Raw genomic sequence first — 25,696 nt, 5'->3', positions numbered from 1 at the left:
CATTGTTTAATGTCTGCTTTCCATGCTGGCATGGGTTGGACGATTTAACTGAGGACTGGCGAACCAGACTCCAATCTGATCTGTCAGAGTTTCTACAGCTGGATGCCCTTCCTAACGCCAACCACTCCGAGACTGTATTGGGTGCTTTTACATACCACCAGCACGAGGGCCAGTCAGGCGGTACTGGCAACGACCACGCTTGAATGGTGTTTTGTACGTGCCACCTGCACAAGAGCCAGTCCAACGGCACTGGCAACGACCTCGCTCGAATGCCTTTTCACATGCTACCGGCATTTTTATGTACCACTGGCACGGAAGCCAGTCAGATTAATTGAATAGTATTATATGAGTTGCCAGTAAAATACGGATGTAAAGCTGTAGCCTTAACATCAGTGGTTCTCGACCATCTTTTTAAATCTCTGAACCCATTTGAATCTGACTTTACTCGGGTAGAGCCTCCCAGGCTTATAAAAAAAGTCCTGAGTTTGATTCATTCAACTAAAAATTCTTCAAAGCAGTGCCCCAGTATGGCCACAGTCTAATGACTGGAACAAGTAAAAGATAAAATAGAGAGACATTAATGCTTTAATTTTTTTTTTTTTTTTTCATGCAAGTTAATCCTGGCGTGATTAGGAGAGATTAAGCAGATGTGGTTGGTGTTTGGTTTGAGCATTTGTAGGTCAATGTTTGCTGGAAATGCAGAGATGGGAGAGAGAATTCCAGAGAGAGAGAGAGAGAGAGAGAGAGATACCCCGTCCATCTAGGGAAGAAGGTCTGGAAAAAGTGTTCCGTGTTGGGCAGGTGAGTCTGATTGCCACAAACACAATGGAGATGATGAGATGAAAGGAGATGGATGGAGAAGAGTGGAGACGGGGATTATCCATGCTTCTTTTAAACATCATTTATAGCAGAAAGTGAGCAGGTCGCAGTTCTGAGTAATGAAAATTCTGACACCAAATATTACAACTAAATATTTCAGTGAAATTGATGGTCTTTGAGTTTATATGAAGGGTTGACTTGTGTCTTCCATGCCGTAATCACTTTAGTTTCAGCAGATCAAAACACTTGCCATGCTAAGGACATCACCCTATTGTAGAAGGGTTGAGCAAGAAAACTGATCCCTCGTTACTTATCTCACTCTGACTGCGAAATTAAGATACAGCCACTGTGTTGTACACTTTCACAGATTATGGTAGAGCAAAAAAACTGTTCCTGACAGTAACTAATGCTTAACAATAGAACAAGCGTTCAGTGTTAAAGCAAAAACCATCCAATCTACATTATCAAGGAAGAGATGGACGTGAAACAGAACACAGACACACACAAGAATACAGTTGCCTCTACAAGATATGTAGATGAGATTTTACACTAATTTATGATATGAAACACATGGATGACATATACTGCAATAATAAATGTACACACACACACACACACACACACACACAGAGTCATCTAGTCACTCATACAAATCAATATATGAATGTAAGGTTTTCATCCCTAGTGGCCAAGGAATGCATCCATTTGGTGTGGGATGCCCTATACATTAGGAGCTTAATGTGAAATAGCTGTTAGATAGAGCAACCGCCACCACCACCACCACCACCACTGCTGCCACCATCCAGCCCGTAATCTAATACCCATTTCCTCTCCTTCCTCTCCTTGACAAGTAAATTAATTGAGGTAATGGCGAATAAAGAGTTTTGGCAAGAAACAATGAAACCACAACAACCAGAAGTCCAATACTTTTATCCACTAAGTTGCTGCTCTCTCTCTCTCTCTCTCTCTCATGCACAACTACACATGGAACTAAGCCAACAGAGAAACCACTGCATGATGACTCACCTTGCTAGAAGTAACAGTCAAATCTCTCTCAAATCACACCTTACTGCCTTAAAAAAAGGGAAGGCACATAAGACAATGTAAACCTAGATATGTAATATGAGAGGATGGTCACAGCTGTGGACATTTTGTGGTAAATATGTTGAATCAGGGCTGCACAATAACAAAACCAACACAGAGAAAACAGGACAGAGATATTCAGGCTTTTAGCAAGAGAATTTCTAGCAATGTCGGTGGAAGCGTTTCTGGGAAAGTGGAGCAGATTTTTGATTTGCCACACAAAATCTTTCCAACAAAAATATTAAGGCAGCTGCCACAACTAAAGACAGATATATCAACATTGAAACAGGCCAATGAGAGAGCTTCTACATAGTCACGTGATTTGTTTAAGGTGGCAAGCAAATATCCATCAAAATTTGCTCTTAGAAACCATATGTTCTGTCTCCTAAATTTTTGAGAAAGATCATCTCAACCGTGAAAATAGACGTCCATGGCAAGAAAAATTGTTCCATTTTTTTTCTTTTTTTTTTTCATTCAGTTGCCTTTGCTGCTCTAATAGGAGTCATTTAATAGGAGTACTCTGATATCTGGGGTTACCTTCTGTCTCTATCTTTTACCTGTTTGACTCATATTAGACTGCGGCCATGCTGGGGCACCACTCTGAAGAATTCTTAGTCAAATGAACCAACCCCATTACTTTAACACACCAAAACCAGTTGTCAAGTGATGGTGGTGGTGGTGGCAGGGGCAAACACAGTCACAAAGACACACACACTATATATATATATATATATATATATATAAAGCAGAGAAGAAAATGGAGAAGATAATTAATTAACAAACATCAGCCTGCAAACATCAAGTGGATTTATTTATTAATTACAATCATAGGTATACATCCAGTAGTATATTGGATATTTATTATCCCTTAGATCAGTGGTTTTCAACCAGGGTTCCGCCAGTACAGTGCAAGGGTTCCGCAAGAAGTTACAAAACTGCTAAAATCGGCAGTAATTTTTAAGTCTCCTGTGCAGATATGTGTGCATAAGACTATTAAATTATTGCACAGGGGATCCTCGAGCCAGTGGAATGTTTCCTTGAGGTTCCGCTCCAGCAAAAAGTTTGAAAAGCACTGCCTTAGATGGTTGTTTAACCTCTAACTCATACAGACGTGTGTATATATATATATATATACTAATAAAAAGGGTTCAGCAAAGATTTGCTTCACCACACACCGAAGTTTAGAAATAGCAGCCAAAAAGGAGGAAGTGTGCTGAGTGACATCACTGTGTTTACTTCATGAAATTTGGGCTTTTGTGATCACGTATGTCTGCTGTAGTCTATGATTTTGTTACGGTCAGGAACAAAGAGCCAGCGTGAAATTTTGCGTTAAACTTGGGAAGTCGTCTGCCACAGAGACATTGAGCTTATGGTGATGAGGCAATGGGTCGTATGCAACGTTCCAAGTGGCATGGGTGCTTCAAAACTGGAAGAACATCTCTGGAAGATGATGAGCAATCTGGAAGACCTGTCACAGGCATCAGCCCTGGAAATGTGGTATTGCACATCATGAATTTGTCCCTTAGGGCCAGACCATCAACTGAGGGTTCTACTGCAAGGTTTTGAAATGTTGAGGGAGGACATTCAGTGGAAGCAACCGGATCAGTGGGGCATGAAGAACTGGATTCTTCACAACGACAATACACCCTGTAACCAAGCTCTCCCCACTTGTGAGTTTCTCACTGAAAACGGGGCAAACTTCTGCACTTGCCCTCTTCATCAGATTTAGTATGTGTGGGCTTGCATCTCTTCCAGGCTTACCACACAGCCACCCCTGTGTCTACCAAGATGTCTTTTGAAAACAAAACAACAAATGACTCATCATCATCACCGTTTAACATCCGTTTTCCATGCTAGCATGGGTTGGGAGATTGTAGGATGCAAAGTGAGAAAATTTTGGCATCTATTTCCAGCAGGTCAAATGACTGCATGGAAGTTTCTTTGTTGAGTGCTAACATTGGTAACAATAGTGATAGCGGTGACGGTAGCATTGGTAAAGATATAAATACGCTAAGAAAATCAATAAATTTAACACTATCATTTTGATCAGCCTCTAATCCTTAACTTACACATCTATTGATCCCCCGGTCCTATACACGATAGGATTGTCTTTGCTTTACTTCTTGTAAAAACAACAACAACACCAGTATCTTGTGCCTTTACTAGGACAGATGTTAATGCTCTGTTGTTCAGTTTGGCTGACTCAGCTTTGGAAGGTTCATGTTACACACAAACACACACACATTCAAACACACACATTCAAACACATACACACACACACATTCAAACACACACATTCAAACACACACATTCAAACACATACACACACACACATTCAAACACACACACACATTCAAACACACACACACACACATGGTTGCTGGGGTGTCAGATTCCACAAACAGTATCTTATAGTATCGAATTATTTCAAACTTCAAACACCTGCTTTGTATAAACTAATTTTTACTCAGGAGGCATCAAAACACACCACTTTTACTTACTAAAACCATTCTCAGTGCTTTGTACATAAGAAGAAGAAAAAAAATCTATGTACTTTGTTTATCACTGTTCTATATCCAAAGAGATGATCAAGCAACCACATTCCCCTTTTACAATGTAATAAAACATAACCACTACTACTACTACTACAACTACTACTACTATTTTAATATGCATCAGTGCATTTCTAGGTAGGAAGAGAATGTCGTTGAAGCAAACTGGGTTAACTGAAGGTACCAGGTACTTGTTGTGGTTTGATTTGAACTCAAATGTAAATATACTATTTTCAGTAATAGAGTTAACCTATCTACAGGTTCTAACAGCACCACATGAGGGTATCTTTCTTCTTTTCTTCTATCAGTCATGGAGGCCCTGAAAAGATCATGGATGCTGCTCTTCCACTTATAGTAGCAACAATAAAATAAAAAAAGCTCACATCCAAAAGAGCCGAACCTGGGACTGATCCTTTCAGTCCAAAGTTTGGTCCTTTCTCTAGTTTGACATCACAATTTGGTCCTTGGGAGCCTTTAACTGAGTATTCAGAATGGATCTCCAGTTAAAGTAGGGATTCTCAACCAGGGTCCTCATGACTCTTGGGAAGGGGCATATAAGATTTTTTTGTTAAAAATTATGTAAAGCAAACTGGTTATTCTTGTAGAATACACAAAACATTTAAACTAATTTATAAATACAATTGCTTGCAATATTCAATTCTAAAAGTATAAAGGGATTTCTTACACATTGAATGGCTTTGAGGGTCCAGTAAAGTATAAAAGGAATCAAAGGGGCCCATGGGTGAAAAAAGGGTTGAGAAGCACCGAGTTAGAGGATAACCTTGGAGTCATACGCTCTTCTTGCATAAATCTTAAGACCTGAAAATGATTCTCCTTCCTTCTCTGACCAATCCAAATTACAGCAACATTCGTCCTAAACCAGGACTGCCATGTTATGTTGGCAAACAATCTTTGCTCCAAGTAAAAATTAATCACATGTAAAAGCCTCTTTTTGGAGGACTAAAAAGTCTGAAAATTTCTTTGTATTTAATAAAGAAATCAACCTGAGTTTTTCACAAATAACAAATCAACATGAAATGGTTTTCCTTTTTCATGTAAAAGCTCATTTAGGGTTTTCCTATTTATGCAGTACTGAAGGCTGGTGCTGTGAATTCCCGCACCTTAAAAGTAGGATCTATGTAATATTCAACCTTAAAATTTAGCCTAAAATTCTGGTCTGAAGAATTCAAACCACCCACACGCTCACCCCCTTCTATTCACCTTGTGTCCTGTGGGGTCACCTGGGCACCTCATCACCATTATCTCTTTGTAGCTCCTAATGACCATTTCCCTGTTCTCTGTCTCATCCTCTCCTGCTAAATCTGTGTAGCCATGCACATCTTCCACAAGATCATTTCATGACCGCTTCTGCCTTCTTTAATAGTTTAGTCCCTTCTCCCCGAGCATGAAGCTGACCCCCACCACCACTTCTACCACCCCTATGGTTTGTAGTCCTGAAAGCATGGCAACCTCAATAGTGCAGGTGCTATGAAGAAAGCACCCAGTACATGCGTGAAGAGATTGGCATCAGGAAGGACATCCAGCTGTGGAAACCATACCAAAGCAGGCACTGGAGCAGAATACAGTCCTTAGACCCATTGGAGATTGTCAAACTGTCCAACCCATGCCAGCATAGAAAAAAGGAACATTAAATGATGATGATGATGGTGATGACACATTGGCCTTTCCATAATAGAAAACTAAATCCCAACTACGCAACTATGTATGTGTACATATGTGTGTATAAGCTTCGTGTAAAAGTAGAGAGTGTGTATGTGTTAAAATATTCACACACACACACAAACTGTATAGCAGGAAAGCAGAAGAAATGCTTTATAATACTCCAAGTCTGGTGCTGCACTCAGCTGATTGAAAACCCTCAGCAGAATAAACTTTTGTCTTTCGGTGCTTCAGGATTGATAGAAAAACCACTAAGGTTGGTTTAATCATAAATTGTCTGGTTAGTGAAATAGCCAAAGGCCGTATTCGTATAATTTTGAGATTAATGACATAATAGAAGCTGAGCAATGACATAATCACAGCCAACTTCAGACAATAGTGTGAAGACAAAAGAAACCCCCCTAAATTGCTTTGAAAGCAGATTGGAGCAGATGCTTACCATTAATCCACACTAATCTCAACAAATGTGACAAAGAAGCCTTTATAATGCCTCTAATAAACCTTACACACACATATATATATATAATTCAAATTTACAAAAAACAAAAGACACAGACAGGTGAAGGAACAACAAGCAGGTGTATTAGTTTGACACTTGGGAAGAATGGAAAGGTCTTTGACATTTCGAGCCTATGCTCTTTGACAAAAAAGGATTGAGAAGCAAAAATGGAGAGAGAAAAAAAATGTGTAGGAAATATTTGTTCAACATGATGAAATGACAGGAAGAAGGAGGCTGAGCGAAAGGGAGATAGATAATAACGGTGACCTGGCTGAACTAGGGTACGTAAGTGCATGTATGTATGCGAGATTGGTATGTGTGAGTGTGTATGTGTGAGTGGGGACAAGCGAGTATGTGTGGATGAGCTTAAAATTATGTGGGCCTGTGTGTGTCTATGGAAGCATGTGTTTATATGTGCATAAGTAACCTAGTGCATGCATTGTGTGGAGTGATATGCATTTTGTATATTTGTATGAGTGTGTGTGTGCATATGGAGTGTGTATATGTGTGTGAAGGTGTGTAAAGTATGTGTGTGAGGCTATATAGATGTGTATATGTGTGAGTGTCTATATATATAAATACAGTGTACATTTAAACACATAAGAGGTATCCGTCATAGGGTTTCTTACACGCTAGAAGGAACAGCTAAAGTCCAAACCGCTATTAGGGATAAAAACTTGAAGGGAATGAAAAATAAAAACATTTACCATCTATCTCCTAGACCATGGTTTCAGACTTTTTTTAGCAAATAAAATAATTTACTAGACGAAGTCTTCATCAACAGGTACACCTAGATTAAACATAGAAGTACGAGGCAAATCCAGCATGTGCCTCTTGCTTATACATTATAGTTTTTCAAGCCCACTGCGTAAGCACAGTTTTTTGTCAGCATCAAAAAAATACCGACATTTCTTCGAACAATTTTCCAGAAAAAAATTATCAATCATAGTAAAAATTTCTAAAATCTTTATTACCCTGATATTATTAATTATTGATACTTTTTTTCTGGAAAATTTTTCCAGAAAAAAGTCAGAAACCATGGTCCAGGAGATAGATGGTGAATGTTTTTATTTTTCATTCCCTTTGAGTTTTTTTCCCTAATAGTGGTTTGGAGTTTAGCTGTTCCTTCTGGCGTGCAAGGAATCCTATAACGGATACCTCTTATGTGTTTAAATGTACACTGTATTTACATGAATAATATATAGTCTATTGACTAATTTTTCTATACACTAGGTCACTGGTAGTAAACATTTCTAAAATCTTTATTACCCTGATATTATTAATCATATATATATACATACATGCATGCACACACACACACATACATACACAAACACATATACATACACAAACACACTGTTGAAGGTGACAATAAGAATACCACTGCCAGCACTTATACAGTAACTGCTGAATCATCACTAGTTGAGGCAATATGGTACTAAATTACTATAGACTACTATAGGGCAAGGATTCTCTACCTAACCAAGTTATACAACTATTCATGCAGACTCTTGGAATGCTCAATAAAAGACAATAGATGGTGTCGAAGTGAAAACATGAGAACAAACCTCTCTTAACACTTTTGTGACCATATTTCTAACAAGATAGCATTTTACCTTTGTGTTTTGGTTTTCAAAATAATCCAGAATTATGAATAGTTTAATGAAATAACTTCCAACTTTATAAAAGACAATGTTTACCTGTTCAAATCGAACATCTTTCATGTAATCATAAGATTTCTGTCCAAAATTTTGAACTGAAATTTGCTTCAGAAAGACTGGAATTGAAAGAGTTAAAAATCCCAATCAACTCCAGATGGCATGTAGTCCTGTTAGTAACACCTAATTACCACAGCAATCTCAGCTGCTACACCCAACCAATGACATTTGAAGTGGGAAAATATATGGATTCTGTGTCTGTCAGGAACCCAAATATCTTACCATTAATCAAGGAATTTGGAATAGCAATGGAGTGATGTGTCTTTTCATTCTTAAGCATCCTGATATGAATGTGTGTGTGTGTGTGTGTGTGTAAATGCACTTATATCTTTTATCTTGTACTTTTTTTCAGTCATTGAACTGTGGCCATGCTGGGGCACCACCTTGAAAGGATTCAGCCAAATAAATCACCCTCGATACATGTATTTTTAAAAGCCTGACACTTTATCAGTCTTTTATGCTGAACAACTAAGTTATAGGCTGTAAACAAACCAACACCAATTGTCATGTAGTGGTGATGGTAGACGAAAACAAACACAAAGACACACACAAATACCTACATGCAACGGGCTTCTTTCAGTTTCTGTCTATCAAATCCACTCACATGTATGTTTGTATGTATGTCTATACATACACACACACACTTATTAGTCAAGCACTGAACAGAAAGATCAAAATCCTTGTGGATGTTTCTCAATCATTAAACAAGTTCCTTCACTCTACATAACTCAGTCTGGGGAAACCCACTGTGATAGCTCAGTATCTTTATACCTCTCGTCTACTTTCCAAAACTGGATTTAAACACTCACCTCTAAAAATTATTAATCAGATCATCTTATAATACATTCTTTATGCCTTAAATCCTCAAACCAAGAGGATTGATGACTTCCACAGCAAATAAGAAGTAGTCTATAACATTATAAACATTTATAAGAAATAATAGATTAATTTTCAAGAAACAGCAGCCAATTGCTGGAGGGAATCCAGGATTTTTTTGGGGTGTTGCCCAAAAGTTTTGGAAAACATACTATATAAAGTGGAAATTGCAATTCATAACAAACGGACACCTAGTAGGTCCATGCAACACCTATTCTAGAAAGAGCTGACTCCCTTTTCCTTGACTGTTGCCCAAAAAGCCTTGGTCCTGATTTTTTTGGTGTCGACTTGCCTAGAAAAGGTGTTGCCCAAACAACTAGGGCAACACCCCTGCATCCGTTACTGAATTCTCTGCTAAATCACATCTAACCATCTTTAGGCAGAAAACTCACAAAGTTGCCAAGTGCATCAGATGGAAGGACTCACAGTATTCTGTGTCTGCACTCTGAGTTCAAAGTTCACAGAGGTCAACTTGGCCTTTCATCTTTACGGTGTCAATAAAAAAAAACAATCATGGAATGATGAGTTGGCAGTGCCATAAGAACGCCAGACCCTGTCATTATTATTAGCCTCCCGCTACTCAGTTTGGAAGTCTTGTCTTGTGGGTACTTGGTAACCTCACCAGTGCTGGCGCCATGTAAAACACACTCAGTAAACTCTGTGAAGTGGATGGCATTAGGAAGTGCATCCATGCCAAAATGGACATTAGAATTTGGCAGCACAACCTTCTGGCTTATCTGTTCATATCATACTGCCTAACCCATACAAGCATGAAGAAAGGGATCTTAAATGATGATGATGATAATCTGGGGTTTTGGTATTCTGAGTTCAAATCTAAACATGTTCACCTACTTGGGTGCAAGACTTAATCCATCCCTGAAATGGCCCCCTGGGTGCCTCTAGTGGAATCCACTCTGTTGTAAGGATTCTCTTTCCAGTTTAAGGATACTTTCCTCCTTCCCTCTCACCAGTCTTGGAGGTCCTGGAAGGGGTCAGGACCACTGCTTCTCCTCCTCACAAAAAGAACACAATGAATAACAACACGGGTCCTAAAGAGACTGTCAGAAGAATGAAGCTTCAACATAAGTCTGCTCAATCACGTCTCGGGGCTAAACAGAAACCATGGGCAATGGAAACTATATCAGTGAAGCAATGTATACACACTTGATTAGATGAGCAACCTAATCTACAGCCTCGTTATTTCTAATTAACAGAAAGAAAAATAAATTAATATTTAGGAAGCTGACGTATTTGGTTATTTGTTACTTTTTCGTCTGGACGTGTCTGTTCTTTAGTCTAATTCTGGTTGAATTCCCAATATTAAAACATCTTTATGTCAGAATGGTGGCATAAAAAAGAAAAGGCTTGGGAGACCCTGCTGTGCGTAAAATGATGATGATGAACTAGTAAACAGCATCGAAGGAAGGGATAAACAAAAGTTAAAGAAAAATAGGGAGAAGCGAAGGTATGGAGAGAAATAGACAGAGAGGAGGTAAGAGTTGTACAAAATGTTACTGGTGGTGGTGGTGGAGGTAATGGTGGTGGTGGTGTTGGTGTTGGAGGTGGTGGTGGAGGTGGTGTTGGTGGTGGAGGTGGTGGTGATGGTGGAGGTGTTGGTGGTGGAGTTGGAGGTGTTGGTGGTGGTAGAATTGTTAAGTAGAGTAGTGAGGAATAGGTGAATATGCCATAGTTTTCAGATGATAACATCTCTAAAGGTGCTGCTGTGATGAAACAAGACAGCGGCGTTTGGTTCCAATATTTCACTTGCCAAACTACATAAACAGAGAAACCTGGCTGCAGCAGAGATAACAAACTAGAAATAAAGCATTTGCGACTACAAGAAGAGAAAGGGAATTAGGCAAAGGTATGAGTGTCAGTTCTAATCTACGAAGGAAAATTAATTAAAAAGAAGAGAGTAAAACACTTCAAATATATTCGTGCAATAACAGTAAAACCAGGAAGAAATGAGTAGTAATTTATTTTAATTGGAATTCATTCATTAGGAAGCAACTGAAAATGTCAGAGTTCTTTGAATATTGGAGAGAATTGTGAGACTTGTGTCACTGAAGACTGGATTTTTGGATTCAATTGACCCAGATTCTAGGAGAATTGTTGTTTAATTACCACTGTATTCCCCTTATCTTTGTTGGATAAAAACAGAATTTATCTTTCTAAGCAGAATATAAAAGCCATTACATTTGAGAGGGTCTGACTGGGGGGTTCTTAAATGTTTTCTAGAACTAGGCACAGACTCAAAGCCTGGTCCTTTAAAGGAGGATTAATTAGGGAAATATTAGTTTCGAGTTTCAGCACAAGGCCAGCAATTTCAAGGGAGAGGGTACATTGATTATATGAACCCCAATACTCAACTGGTGGTACTTACTCTATTGACCCCAAAAAGGATGAAAGAGAAAGTTGACCTTGGCAGAATTCAAAATCAGAACAAAAAGGCGGCAGAGCATCTCGCCCCTTGTGCTAATGGTTCTACCTAATTTGGGAAATATTTAGGTAGATTCCTTACAAGGCTATTAGCAGTATAAGTGAAGTGAAATGGTTTCAAGAAGGAATTGAGATTACAAGTGAAACTGCAATGAATCTCTCCTTTTACTTTAAGCCTCTAGCTATGAGTGCTTCGTATGGATTAATAAATACTTGAGTTGGGTTCGTATTACTAGAAAATAAATGTCTATTAGTCAGTCTAAACAGGATAGGCAATGTAAATATGTCATTTAGGCCCTTCTAAGCTGGTGGATGGAAATAACTGTGTTATCTTAATGTTTTTGTGGCTAATTTTTGTTCAATGAACTGTAACTGTGAAGAATAACCTTCCCAGATATTTAGTAGTCAAAGAAAATTTCAATGGATTAATCTACAGTTCACTACAAGAATTTTTTTTTTCCAAGGGAAACATGTTTTCTATTGGTTTTGATTTTGGTGGAGTAGAAGTGAAAGCTGGCATTTGTCAGCCAGACAGACTAGGGTGAGCAGAGTGATATCCCTTCCTCAGTGATAACACAATGGCTAGAGTTGTTTTAGTCCCAGATTAACTCTAATCAAAGGTATTTCAGTTGTGACAATCTCATCTTTTCTTCAGACAGCGTATCTAGGACTACATTATTGTATAGAAAGGATCCTGGTGCATTGTTTTGCCTGGAGCAGGGATAAAAATAATATTCATAAGATGACTCTACTTATGCTTTCTACTCTAGGCACAAGGCCCGAAATTTTGGGGGAGGGAGCCAGTCGATTACATCGATCTCAGTGCATAACTGGTACTTAATTTATCAACCCCGAAAGGATGAAAGATGAAGTTAACCTCGGCAGAATTTGAACTCAGAACGTAAAGACAGACGAAATACCTATTTCTTTACAACCCACAAGGGGCTAAACACAGAAAGGACAAACAAGGACAAACGGATTAAGTCGATTATATCGACCCCAGTGCATAACTGGTACTTATTTAATCGACCCTGAAAGGATGAAAGGCAAAGTCGACCTCGGCGGAATTTGAACTCAGAACGTAGCAGCGGACGAAATACCACAAAGCATTTCGCCCGGCGTGCTAACGTTTCTGCTAGCTCGCCGCCTTGACTCTACTTATGGCTGGAGTCTATGAGATCAAATAATCCAACACTTTAGCATGACAATTGTAGGTATTACTCTATTTTTGGTTCGAATCTAGAAGGAGTAAGCTTTGTGATCCTATATATTGCTGCCAAATTAATCTCATAGCCTTATAGCAAACCATCACAAGAGAGTGAGATCCAGGAACTTGGACTCGGCAAAACATTTGTCAACTTAAAAAAGGTTACTGCTGGCTTACAGAAGTGAACTGAACCATTCTTACAGAGCCTACTTTAAGCTTAGTCACCCCAGTAGTTGAGACCTATTTTGACCATGGACGCATCTATAATGCAGATTGTCTGCTAGCCTTTCTAGTACTGACCGTCTACACAGCTACACCCTTGTAGGCAGACAAAAAAAATTAATACTAATAATGAGAACCGGATGGAGAATGAGATATCATAATGGTCATGCCTTCTTTGCTATTAACAGTGTAACTAGAGTGTAATAGCCCTAACTTCAGTTGTGAACTCTGCTGGCTAACTTATTATTCGAGTCCAACTATAACAAATCCATGAAAACAAAATCAAACACATGCACTTATCTATGACCAAAACCAAACAGTGGATCACTCAAAGGACATGTCCAATGTAACTGGATTCGCACGTTTTCACTCCCAAACAAGTTGGCCAGGCTTCCAATACACTGCAAATGCTGAAAGTTGTAAGAGTTACTCAACAACTGTTTATATATATATATGTGTATGTGTGTGTGAGAGTATGGCAAGAAACTTGCTACCCATCCACATGGTTCCGGGTTCAGTGCCACTGTGTGGCACCTTGGGCAAGTGGTTTCTACTATAGCCTCAGGCCATCCAAAGCTTTGTGAGTGGATTTGGTAGATGGAAACTGAAAGAAGCCTGTCATATACGTATGTGTGTGTGTGTTTGTATGTTTGTCCTCCACCATGCTTGACAACCGATGTTGGAGTGTTTACATCCCTGTTACTTAGCGGTTCGTCAAAAGAGACCGATAGAATAAGTACTAGGTTTACAAAGAACAAGTCTTGGGGTCGATTTCTTCAACTAAAAAAACTCTGTAAGGCAGTGCTCCAGCATGGCTGCAGTCAAAGGACTGAAACGAGTAAAAGAATATATATATATATATATATATATATATATATATATGCGCAGGCGTGGCTGTGTGGTAAGAAGTTTACTTCCCAACCACATGGTTCCAGGTTCGGTCCCACAGCATGGCACCTTGGGCAAGTGGCTTCAACTATAGCCTCGGACCGACCAAAGCCTTGTGAGTGGATTTGGTAGAAGGAAACTGAAAGAAGCCCATCATATATATATGTTTGTGCCTCCACCATCGCTTGATGTTGGTGTGTTTACGTCACCGTAACTTAGCGGTTCAGCAAAAGAGTCCGCTCGAATAAGTACTAGGCTTACAAAGAATAAGTTCTCGGGTCGATTTGTTCGACTAACGGCAGTGCTCCAGCATGGTCGCAGTCAAAATTACTGAAACAATTAGAAGAAAATACGTATATATAATGTTGTCGTTGGTTATGGCCGGTCGGAAAGTTACCATTGGTTTCGCGCCTGTTATGTTCTTAACAATATCGGCGATTCCTCTCACACCTGTGGGTTGTTGAGTAACTTACATCTTTGTTTCAGCACACTTTTGGCACATAAGAAGCTTGGTCAACTGCTTGGGAGCGGAAACCTATAAATCTAGCACATTGGACATGTATATCTATTGAGACATCTAGTGTTTGGTATCGTTCATGCACAAGTGTTGGTACAAGCAATGTTTGTTTATATAGTTTTAAATGAGGCGTGGTGTCCAAAAACCTGTTCGCGGGGTGGGGGCTTTTCTAAAAGTGTAAGATGGTGTGATAGTTGTTGGTAGACACTGAACAAGTTGAACGACTCCGTCGATATTCCTCCACGAGCTGGTTGCCGAGCAAGTTGCTTCTACATAAATAGAAAACTGACCTATATCTCTTAAAAGGAAAATTCACAAACAAATAATGAATTCCTTACAAAAGGCTTTTAAACCTGAAATTTGTAAATGAGAGATTGTAGGCGGTTGGGTAGTGACCGTCCGTCTCTTTCCGCGGGTAACTACGTCATTTGTTAAACTATTTCCAGCGCGGAATTGAAACCAGATTGTAAAACCCATTCGCCGAAAACACAGGTAAATAAATAGATAAATAAAGGATAAACAAACATCGTCTGACAAAAGCGTGAACTTTTGGGACGTTCACGCCAAATGCATGATTTGACGTGGCTTATGTATTTATTTTATTAGATACGATACTAATTTTAATCAATATATTACTGGTGTTTATTTCATCGAACCTGAAGGAAAAATAGACACGGCAGGAATGAAATACATAATAAATTATTTTGTCCGGTGGTTTTTATTTCTCATCCATCTAACAGAAATGTTCAGATTTACAGTGTGTATGCAATGAGATGTTGTAACATTCACACTTTTCTCAAAGAAAATATCGCCATGTGAAGAGAAATTGATGACGAAATTGTAAAGTGCGTCATGGTCTCGGTTGACCGGGAATTAACCTCTGTGGTGCATACACACATGAGATTATTTGTTTTATTTATTGCCTTTACACCACAAAACAAAATATTCTATATTTTAATCGGAAAGCAAATGGAAATTTTTATCGTTGCCGACCTGCAACAGCGATTCAAAACAAGAGAACTGATTTCGATCTAAAATCGAAACAGCCCTAAGGGTTGTTGTTTAGCCCTAGGACAATCGGTCAAAGGTGTTCATATCTTTACCATTCTGTTTGTTTATGCAGATAGGACTACACTGTACAGTGTGTTTTTTCCCTTATATTTTAAATTAGTATAGTGTAATTTGAGAATGATTTGACAGCTACTTCTAGCAGACCGACCGACTGTGTGAGAGCTTATCATTTGTCCCACGGTTCTCACCACACACAAAAAAACCCTGAAATTCGATCAGCATGATGTTTCAGGTTTATTATTATTATTATTATTATTATAAAGAAGAAATGGAGACGACGGGACGTTCATGACATTCTCGAACTACATACAAACTATGGAAAGAGGAAAATAAAAAACACAAACAGCTCAGCATTTTGGGGAAAATAAAAATAGACACAGCTGACCAGTTTAATATAAACAGATAAATATCTGAGTTTTGGTAGGTTGGAAAATTAGATAAACCGATTCAGGTGAAATGATATCGAAAGGAAATAAATCTAATTTAACGAAAAGCCGGACGAGGTTTGGTGTGTATATTGACTCACATTGGCATTCTTTCGAATATCTATATCGAAAGAATGCCCTCAAATTTGTTAATCTAATAATGTAAATATATACAAAAACACATACGGGTTAAACACTCCCATATATATATATACACATTTGCAGTCATGTCTTTATATATATATATATATATATATATATATATACGCGCGCGCAAACCGAATCGCATTTAAATCGATGATAAAAAATAAATTACAGCCCATGATTTTCTATGAAGGTATAAAACCTGAAATTTTCAGGGTGTGGGAATTGGGTTTAGCGATGTTAATTTTTTTTCTTCCCCCGAAGACTTCAAACGGCGCAAATCAATGACACATGCCGTCTCAGATTATTTTAAAAGGAGTGAAGATGAGATTCGCTGGTAATGATGAGGTTTTCTTATCCAGGAAGGGGGTGGAGTCGATGACTAGGTTCTGTTTTTAAGAAAAGCACAAGAATGAAAGACTCTAGAGAGGGATTTGATGACAATAACAGATGAAAGATTTAAGAAGTATGTTGTTGAAGGTAACGAGTTGAACAGGATTTGGTTGATTAAAACAACGAGACAATTACTTTATATACAAGAAGCACTGACCAAATAAAAATTGATAAATTTTAATTGCTTTAAGAATGAAAATAACAATAATAATGTCACAATTGGTATTAAACTAAAAAGAAAATAACACTGAAAGTCGGGGGTCAGAAGTCAAACAGCATAGCATATAAATATAGGGAAGAGACGGAAGATAAGTGAAAATATATATATATATAGGCATATATAAATATAGATTTATAAGCTTACCTATTTTCCATAACAAATCGCTGTGGTCGAAGATAAGGAAACACACCTTAAACTGAGGGGTTTCCAGCTTTCCGGCTTCCCAGATTGGTTTTTAAATATGCCTGCTTAAATAAATCCTTTCGAACGAAGCGCTTTGTCATTTGAATGAGCTTACGAACTCAGTTAAAAGGGTGGCCCGAGGCACCCTTTTAACGAATGCACATGGATAAGTGATGATGTATAAATAGGTATATACATATATAAATGTATTTGTGTGTGTATATATATAAATATATACACCTTGTATGTCACGAAAGAAGGGAAAATGAGGGTTTGTTTAGGCAGTTACATGGGAATTAATAATCACAAGTTTATCAGTATAACTGATAATAATGGTTTGTTGTTGGCGATAATACAGCGATGTTTGAAATGAGCGATAGTGGAAAAGAAAGAGGAGAGAGAGAGCGAGAACAATGTGAGAGAAATAGAATAGAGAGAAGGAGAAATAGTGATTGAATGAGAGAGAAAGGATGACTGGACGGGTGAGAGAGAGAGAGAGATGGAAGGAATACGTGAGTGTATTACTGTTGTTATTATTATTACAATATTCTGAAAGGTGTAGTAGTGGCTCACTGTCAATGTCAGCAGTCTTTTTCCCTCATTCCTTCTCTCATTTTTCTCTTTCAACACTGTAGAAACAAATTTCATACACACACTCCTTCCCTCTTTCTCTTTTATTTTGATATTCTCTTTCTCTTTCTTCTCTCACCTCCCCCCACACATCATCCCACGCTGTCTTTCTCCCATCCTCCCCTCTTTCTCTCTCACCATAAACATTTAATACCTTTTTTCCTTTCTTTTTTCACTCATTCATTATCACGTCATTTCAAGTTTTCCATCCCTTTCATATCACGTTTCCCATTTCCCTTTCTCTCTCTGACCCCTATTTTTCTTAACACGCTTATTTTATTCAAGTCAGAAAATGGATTGTAGGATTAGAACATGGGACAAAAATGCCTTGCGGTAGTTATTTCTGCTTTTTACTTTCTGAGTTTAAATCCCACCAAGATTAATAAAATAAAGTAACGGTACCGGATAATGGCTTGACAGAACTGTAAGAGTTTTGGACAAGACGCTTTCCACTATTTTATATTCTTAGTGTTCGGGCAGCCGTAGTGAAAATCGAGAAAGAACTCAACAGTTGATTACCTTTACATTTTACCACAATCTTACGTCAAGCACATGGTTCTTGTCGAAAAAATCCACCTAATGATGCCGTTCCTCATTTTTTTTTTTTATCGTAGCATTTTTTCGAATTTCGTTTATTCTTCCTCACTCTTTTAACTTGTTGAGCCTAGAAGAAGGGGCACGAGCAATGACCTTTTGTCCAACACCTGTCTTACTAAGATCTCTTTTACTTCTCCATCATTTCTTATTCCTTTCTAACATCTCACCTTCTCTATCTCGCTCTCTTTTTTACTGCCAATATTTGCGCTTTCTTAAAAGTTGCTTTATCTGGTTACACCTACCTCTCCTTACACTGTATTACTTTCAAACGAACCTTATTTATTTTACTCATCCATCTCCCCATATAATTCTCACTCATCCACTTACGTTTTTTCCTTCTCGTTCTTGTTTCTTTTGTCACTCACGTTCTTTACCTTTCGTATTTGTTATATATTTTTCACACACACACACACACACACACACACACACGCTAATACCTTCTGCTACGATTCAAACCTTTTCTCCCCATATCTCCTTCAATCTTTATAGATTCCCTTCCTACCTGTGCTTTCTAACCTTTTCTCCCGCATTCTGCTGATCCCTGTTTATCGTTCCTTTACTCTTACCTTCAGCTATACCCTATTTGTCTTTCATTTCACTATTTATGCTTGTTTTTATATTGTTTTTTCTCTCTTAATCCTGCTCTACCTCGCAATTTCTATCTGTCTATCTATGTATGTGTGTATCTGTCTGTCTATCTATCTCTCTGTGTGTCTATCTATTTATCTGTCTATGTATCTATCTATCTATCTGTCTGTCTATCTATCTATCTTGTCCTGTCTGTGTGCAGCCCTGTGTGGCTAATAAAGAAACATACCTATCTAAATACGCACAAACACACTCCCACGTGTTTATTAATATATTTTTTAATATCCTACAGTTTCTTTTGTATGTATTTATCTCTCAGTCTCCTTCCCAAATAGTCTCTATTGTGTACTTTTGCCTGCCTTCTCCCCCTCTATATATATAATCTCCTTCATCACTCAATCACCATATATCCCATAATACGCTCTCTCTCTCTCTCTCTCTCTCTCTCTCTGCCTTTTTTCAGCCTTTCCTTCCTTTCAAAAATATTTTAAATGGCAAGCAGTCAGCTGATTCATGAAAGAGAAGTGACCGAGCCAAACATTACACCGGTTTAACAAGCTCGAACATGACAGGACTTATCTCTCTTGCTTCTTCTATAGGTCTTGTAGAGAGAACTGAAGTATCATCACAGGGAGATTTTGTTTCCTAATCACATAGATAATCTCATTTCTCCTTTGACAATATTACATATAGGATACTCTATCGTGTTTGTACTTAGTACGAAGAATGCTTCAGTAAAATATTTCTCTCTCCGTCGTTCTGTTGATTTTCATAATCAGTGTTACTAAGATCTATCTGTTTCAATATATATTGATTCGTCGCTGATTATGACTTTTGTTGCTGAAGAAGTGTAATAAGGCCGAAACGCACTCGATATTTTCCATTAACTTTAAAGCCAAGATTCCAATCTTGTCATGATCGTCTTTAATTCTCAAAGAATTCAATTAGCTTATTTTATGGTAGTTAATTCCAGTTTGTTTTTAGATTTGAAATATCGGTAGTTTTTGTCTTTTCATTGTATGAATCTATTCCAGTTAATCGAAGTTTCTCATATCCCTAAAGAAAGGGGCCACTTTGCCGTGTGATCTACAATTTAAAGGGGGATTACTTTAGATAACTTTTTAGTTTACTTTGTGTTAGTGCTACTTTCCATCTAATCTACGTGGGCAAATTTACTTTGGCGGGTGATCTACATGCTTGTTTTAATTATTATATGGTTTTCATATGATCAGAATAGTACAAAAATTTGAAAAAAATACATTTACAATGCTAAGCATATGCAAAATAACTCAAAACGTAACCTAGAGTAATCTCCCTTGTAAATCCCATGCCAAAGTAGCACCCATTTCCTCTATATTATACCACGAGGCTATTCTTATCGATAAAAATAAAATATGTGAATTCAGCAGCAGCTATGGGATGCCGTTAGTATGGTTAGGGTTGGCAATGAGTATAGTGAAGAATTCCTTCGAGGTGTGCTGCTTACACTCCATTTACTTCAGTCTTTGTCTTGGTCGATGAATTTAACTCTAAAAGTAAAAGTAAACAATATTCTTAAATCATTACAGACATTTAAAAATATCTCAAAGTTTGTAGTCAGGCAATAAATTTAGTAATTCTATAGGTTTCAGTGATTTTGTGTTAAGAGTAAATTTTGCATTTCTGGTTCGAAAATCTACATCTTTATATTCCATAAGATATTGGTGTACTAACTCCTCATACACAATGTTTTTTCTTTTTTCTTTTTCATTTTTTTCTTTTCCTAGGTTATTTTAAGACTTTTCTTCAGCCAACTGCCATGTGGCATTAAAACGCACAGTTAATCCTGCAGCAACATTAATAATCAAAACATTTAAAACATGGCTTTTTTTAAAACAAAGGTCTCGTCTAGTGAATCGTAAGCGTCAGTTATTTCTACCAGAACGCTATCAGATGTTACCTCATCATGCATTCTTTTCTGCTTTTGACTCACGCCTACATCCCCAGGGGGTGGAGGGAGGTTTAATATCATCTCAGGATGTGTTCTTCCTCTTTAACTTCATTCCAGATGCTTTGTAATCTGTTTTGTTAACTTCAAATTTTCAAGGTTAGCTATTTCTACATCCAGTGTAGCATCTCCAGCTAGAAATGAATTGGACCAAAATATTAGCGTCAGCCAACACAGAATAACAAAAACCTACACAAACACATAAACAAAACCTTCGAGGTATACTGCTTAAACTCCGTTTACTTCAGTCTTTGTCTTGGTCGATGAATTTAACTCTAAAAGTTCTTGTAATGCTAAAGGAATACCGGGGAAGTAAAATCCAAAAGGTTTGATATTTTCCAGTCTATCAAATCACCTGCTGGATTTAGTCTTTCTCAGTCGCAAAATGAACTCCCCCCGGCCACGCCTACCACTACTTAATTTTGCTCAGATTACTTTCAATTTTGGTGTATCGATACAACTATGAATTTTGATTACGATCAACCAATTACTTTATCTCGTAAGTTAAAGAATCTGATGTTATTTGACATTAAAGTTAGGAAATTTGGGTAATTTTAGCCAATCAACAGACAGCGTGGCATTGGCAGCTTGTTACCATGACTGTGTTGTGGCCCACTGTTGTCTGTGCCGCCGTTGTCTATGTTAGATCCCACCTGCTTTCTGACAGGTTATCTAGAACCAAATCCTTCAAACATTTTCCACGATTCAGATTTCAAATATTACCGTGAAGTTAAGAAAGAACCATTAAACTTGGTAAGTTAGATAACTGAAATAGGTTTGGGCCATTATTGGTTCAACCCATGTCTAACTTAACAGCCCCCACTTGAAATAGTCTTTTGAATAGTTTTAAGACATCATAGTCCACTCAAGTAGGGAGCTGCTGTTTACTGAGATGCATCCAGCCATCAGTGATTTGTCCGATTGTCTTGGAGGAATCGAAAGAACAGTTATGTACACATCTTTTATTTTCCTTTACTAAAAATAAATTACCCAAGCTATACTATTTGATAAGAGCTGCACAGCGTGGCTTTGTGCTAAGAAGTTTGTTTCCCAATCACATGGTTCCAGGTTCAGTCCCACAGCATAGCATCTTGGGCCAAATATTTTCTACTATCGCCTTGTGAGTGGATTTAGTAGATGGAAACTGAAAGAAGCCCATTGTATATAATGTATGTGTGCTCCACCACCGATTCACAATCGGGGGGGGGGGGGTATTTACGTCCCCGTAACTTAGTGTCGGCAAAAGAGACCAATAGAACATGTACCAGGCTTTTAAAAAAACATAAGTCCTGGGGTGGATTTGTTCAACTAAAATTCTTGAAGGTGGTGCCCCAGCATGGCCGCAGCCTAATAACTGAAACAAATAAAGGATAAGATAAAGTATAACAGATTGATCACAGAATTCTTTTAGAAAATCAAATAACATGGGTCTGCAGATTTCTTGATTTGGATTATTTTGCACTTGTCTTATCAAAATATCCGCCACGACAATGAAGACAATGCAACTCTCATCGATTGGTTCAACCTGTAAAGTCGACATTTTGTTCTGCTTTATAATATAAGTCATTCACTGAGAACCTTTTCTTGCAGGGGGCATAACGGCAAAGTTTAACATCATGATGCATCGGATATATGAATGAATGAATGAAGAACATTATTAGCCTAATAAGATGGTCATTTATTAATATGATTATTATGTTTGTCGTTACAATATAGAAACTTTTTGTAGTTGTTTGTGAACACAAGTTATCTGAAGATCCCCAGTCCATTGTGTGTGGTAAGCTTCATCTTTGAGTTACTACTAAAAAGAGACAGAGTAATAAAAATCTAGCTACATAGAAAGGGTGATAGATCTACCCTCACGCGTTGACCAGCATACTGAGACAGTTGTGCTCTTCGGCTCGATGCTGAGTGACCAAAGATATAGACTGATATTTGGCTGTGTATTTATATTCTTCATAACTAAATTAGGTCAAGATGAAGAAAGGATTTCTCCTTTCTAATCATCTTTGACGCTCGAGAAAGATCATGAGGTCAGATTATTCTCATAAATTTCCTAGTGCAACAGGCTAAAACAATAGGCTGATGACTCATAGAAATATGTGGATTCGATTTTGAATCCTGGCTCAGAAATTTGGTAGTTGTTTGGTTGAGGAGTATCTATTAGGAAATTGAATCAGAATCTTCAAACTTTCAACAGCCAGCCCTATTTTTTTGTCTTTTTATTTTTTTTCAAATGCCTCGTTAAATAGCCTAATCCAAAATTTATTTGCATTTCATATCAAGTTTTGATTTTGCACAAGAAAATTAAATCTTTGCAACACTGAGAATGTCCAGAGTATCCATAGCAACCTCAAATGAATTTAACACCTAACTTAATTTTTATAATGATAGACACACATGAAATGAAATAACAGGTTACAACAAAGATGTGTGAGAGACTTCATGGTTAGGCTGGACTGTTGAACTTGTAGACATAGTTGATGTACTGCTTGGTGGTGTGTAGAGGCTGCCGTTGGTCCGTTGGTCGCGTAGTGTTCATACAGCAATGATGTAGAGAAGCATCTGGTGGAGAAGATGAAAGCAGAAACTGGCTGGTGTCAAATACATCATTGTCAGAGATGAGTTGTGTGTGGTCAGTAGCATGTGCCAAAGACAAAGTGTAGTCGAGAACTGTCATTCTAAGAGAGATCAATAAGCTTCTAGAGCTGGTGATTAATTTCCTGCATATGGAAAAACGAAATGTTGCGCCAACACGATTGAACTGCAAAAACTTCAGTGTAAAGTGGGCAAGTAATATTTCATGCATATGTATTTTATCATGTGGCCCTCTCTCACTTGAAATGGTACGATGTGGCTCCCAGTTGACGAAAAGTTGCCCATCTTGTCTTGCCACGATAGGGTGGGAGAGTATTTACATTGGAAAATATGTAAACACTACAAAATCAGCACTCCTATTTACTGGTATGAACATCATCCTGAACAGGTCGTTAAAGGTAAAAATGTCGCTATCCTCTGGGATTTTGCAGGCAACACCGACAGAACGATCCAAGCTAATCGACCAGACGTCTTAAAGTGAGAACTTTTCCTATTATTGTAGGTGCCCTGAGTATAAGAAAGGGATGTCAGAAACATCTAGATAACATCCCAGGAGAATCATGTCTCAGAGAAATCCAAAATATTGTGCTGACAAGTACTGCCCACATCCTTAGAAAAGCCCATCAGTTTAAATGTTTGTGTTGTATTACATGAAGATATTTCGCTACTGCCCTTGCTACTTCCCTTCCCCAAGCTTTCAGTCATACTGTAACATCTCTTATCCTTCACTCGCCCTAGGACGCTGGGTGTGTCTCAGCAAGTGATTGTAACAAACATGCAGCTTAAAAGTAAATAATAATAATAATAATAATAGCATCAAATTTTTCCACAAGGGCAGCAATTTGGGGGGAGGGGATGAGTCGATTACATCGAACCCAGCATTTCACTGGTACTTATTTTATCGACCCAGAAAGGATGAAAAGCAAAGTTGACCTCGGCGGAATTTGAACTCAGAACACAAAGAAAGACGAAAGGCCACTAAGCATTTTGTCCGGCGCGCTAACGATCCTGCTAGCTCACTGCCAACCTTGTTAGTGACCAACTAAGAGAACTGTTTTAAAACCTCATACCAGACACAGAGATACAGAATCTGGCGTGATTGCAAGCACACGCGAATAAGAGAGAGGTGGAGATGTAAGCAAACACATAGAAAGGAACGAACAAGTGATGAAGTTTTTAGAACGGTCATTTAATAAGAGGGGACTCTACCCCTACACTTCTTAAAAAAGTTATTTCCCTTGATTATTAAGGCTTTTGATTTCCCGTCAATAAATGTTCAATTCCAGATGACCCCTGATCGAGGAGTCCTTAAATCAAAGGTATTCCAGCGATGATCATCCCAAATTAGTTGTGAGCATAATGGACCACAGCCATATTTTCATACATGTCTGTTCTTTTATTCTGTTGACTCTTTTAGTTCCTTGTCAAAATGTCCTCCACCAAATTTGCAGTATCCAGAGAAAGAGTTTGGCAAATATAAGGGACCAGCTCTGGGAAAGATTATTTCAGATTAATGAAAGGGACACTATGAAGGTGTTGTTGGTTTGAAATGACAAGAAATAGTTTCACATAAGGTGTGTATACGTGAGGGCCGCGCGGCGTAGCGGTTAGGGTGTTGCCCCCCCCCCCTTCTCTACCGTCTTTGACGTGGCGACCCCCCCCCCACTTTCGTGGGGTCTTCAGCTCTGATGTTGAGCGCATTTCTTCTTTCTTCTTTTTTTTTTTTTACTTTTTTCTTTGGTTTCTTCGATGCAGCGTCAACGAATGTCAGCGGGCATATTTCTTTATTTTACCTAAAAAAAGGTTTACATAGAGGGGACAGACAAGGAACATATAAGGATCAAACGCGCCCATTACACAAATTAAAAACGGATGGGTTTATACATGAGAATAAAATGATATGAAAATGAGTGATTAAATTAAAAATATAAACGATGGGTATTACATTATTCTATTCGGGTTAGTGGACTAACCCGCCGGTTGGTTTCCTTTTAAGTAATTACTTTCCATTCTCTTGCACGTGGACCGACCGCGCAAACACAGCACCTTGCATACTCAACTTTCTTACAACTTCCATCCATCTTTTACCGAATACTCTTTGCGACAGGCTCCTCCTCTCCAGACGGATCTTGCTGGAAAGATGGGCGGCGAAGTAATTCACCAGCTCACGTCCGTAGATGAATTGGCCTGTCGCAATCCCTTTCGCTTGTGTCTTCCATACCACATCTTTCAGTATAGTTACTATGCAGAGAAAAGCTACCTTCTTTTCTTTGGTGAAAGAAGAAGATGGTACAATCTTTATCATGGACTCAGACGAGAGCCGTACCCCCTCTGCATCCGACATCAGCTGTTCAGCAAAG

General features: G+C 38.2%; 1 protein-coding gene across 2 annotated transcripts in view; it reads right to left on the bottom strand.

Annotated features, from left to right (window-relative positions):
• LOC115220774 (PP2C-like domain-containing protein CG9801) overlaps positions 1–17,569 on the bottom strand; it is a 143,817-nt gene extending 126,248 nt beyond the window's left edge. For both annotated transcript variants that reach the window (XM_029790916.2, XM_029790918.2), the window contains exon 1: positions 16,898–17,569. In XM_029790916.2, the coding sequence (XP_029646776.1) occupies positions 16,898–16,908 (11 nt within the window). In that variant the 5' untranslated portion in view covers positions 16,909–17,569. The remainder of the gene's footprint in view (positions 1–16,897) is intronic.
• Positions 17,570–25,696: the final 8,127 nt, after the last annotated feature.

Source organism: Octopus sinensis, linkage group LG17 (genome assembly GCF_006345805.1).
Source record: "Octopus sinensis linkage group LG17, ASM634580v1, whole genome shotgun sequence".
NCBI lineage: Eukaryota > Metazoa > Mollusca > Cephalopoda > Octopoda > Octopodidae > Octopus > Octopus sinensis.
This window is presented reverse-complemented; position numbering and strand designations above follow the sequence as displayed.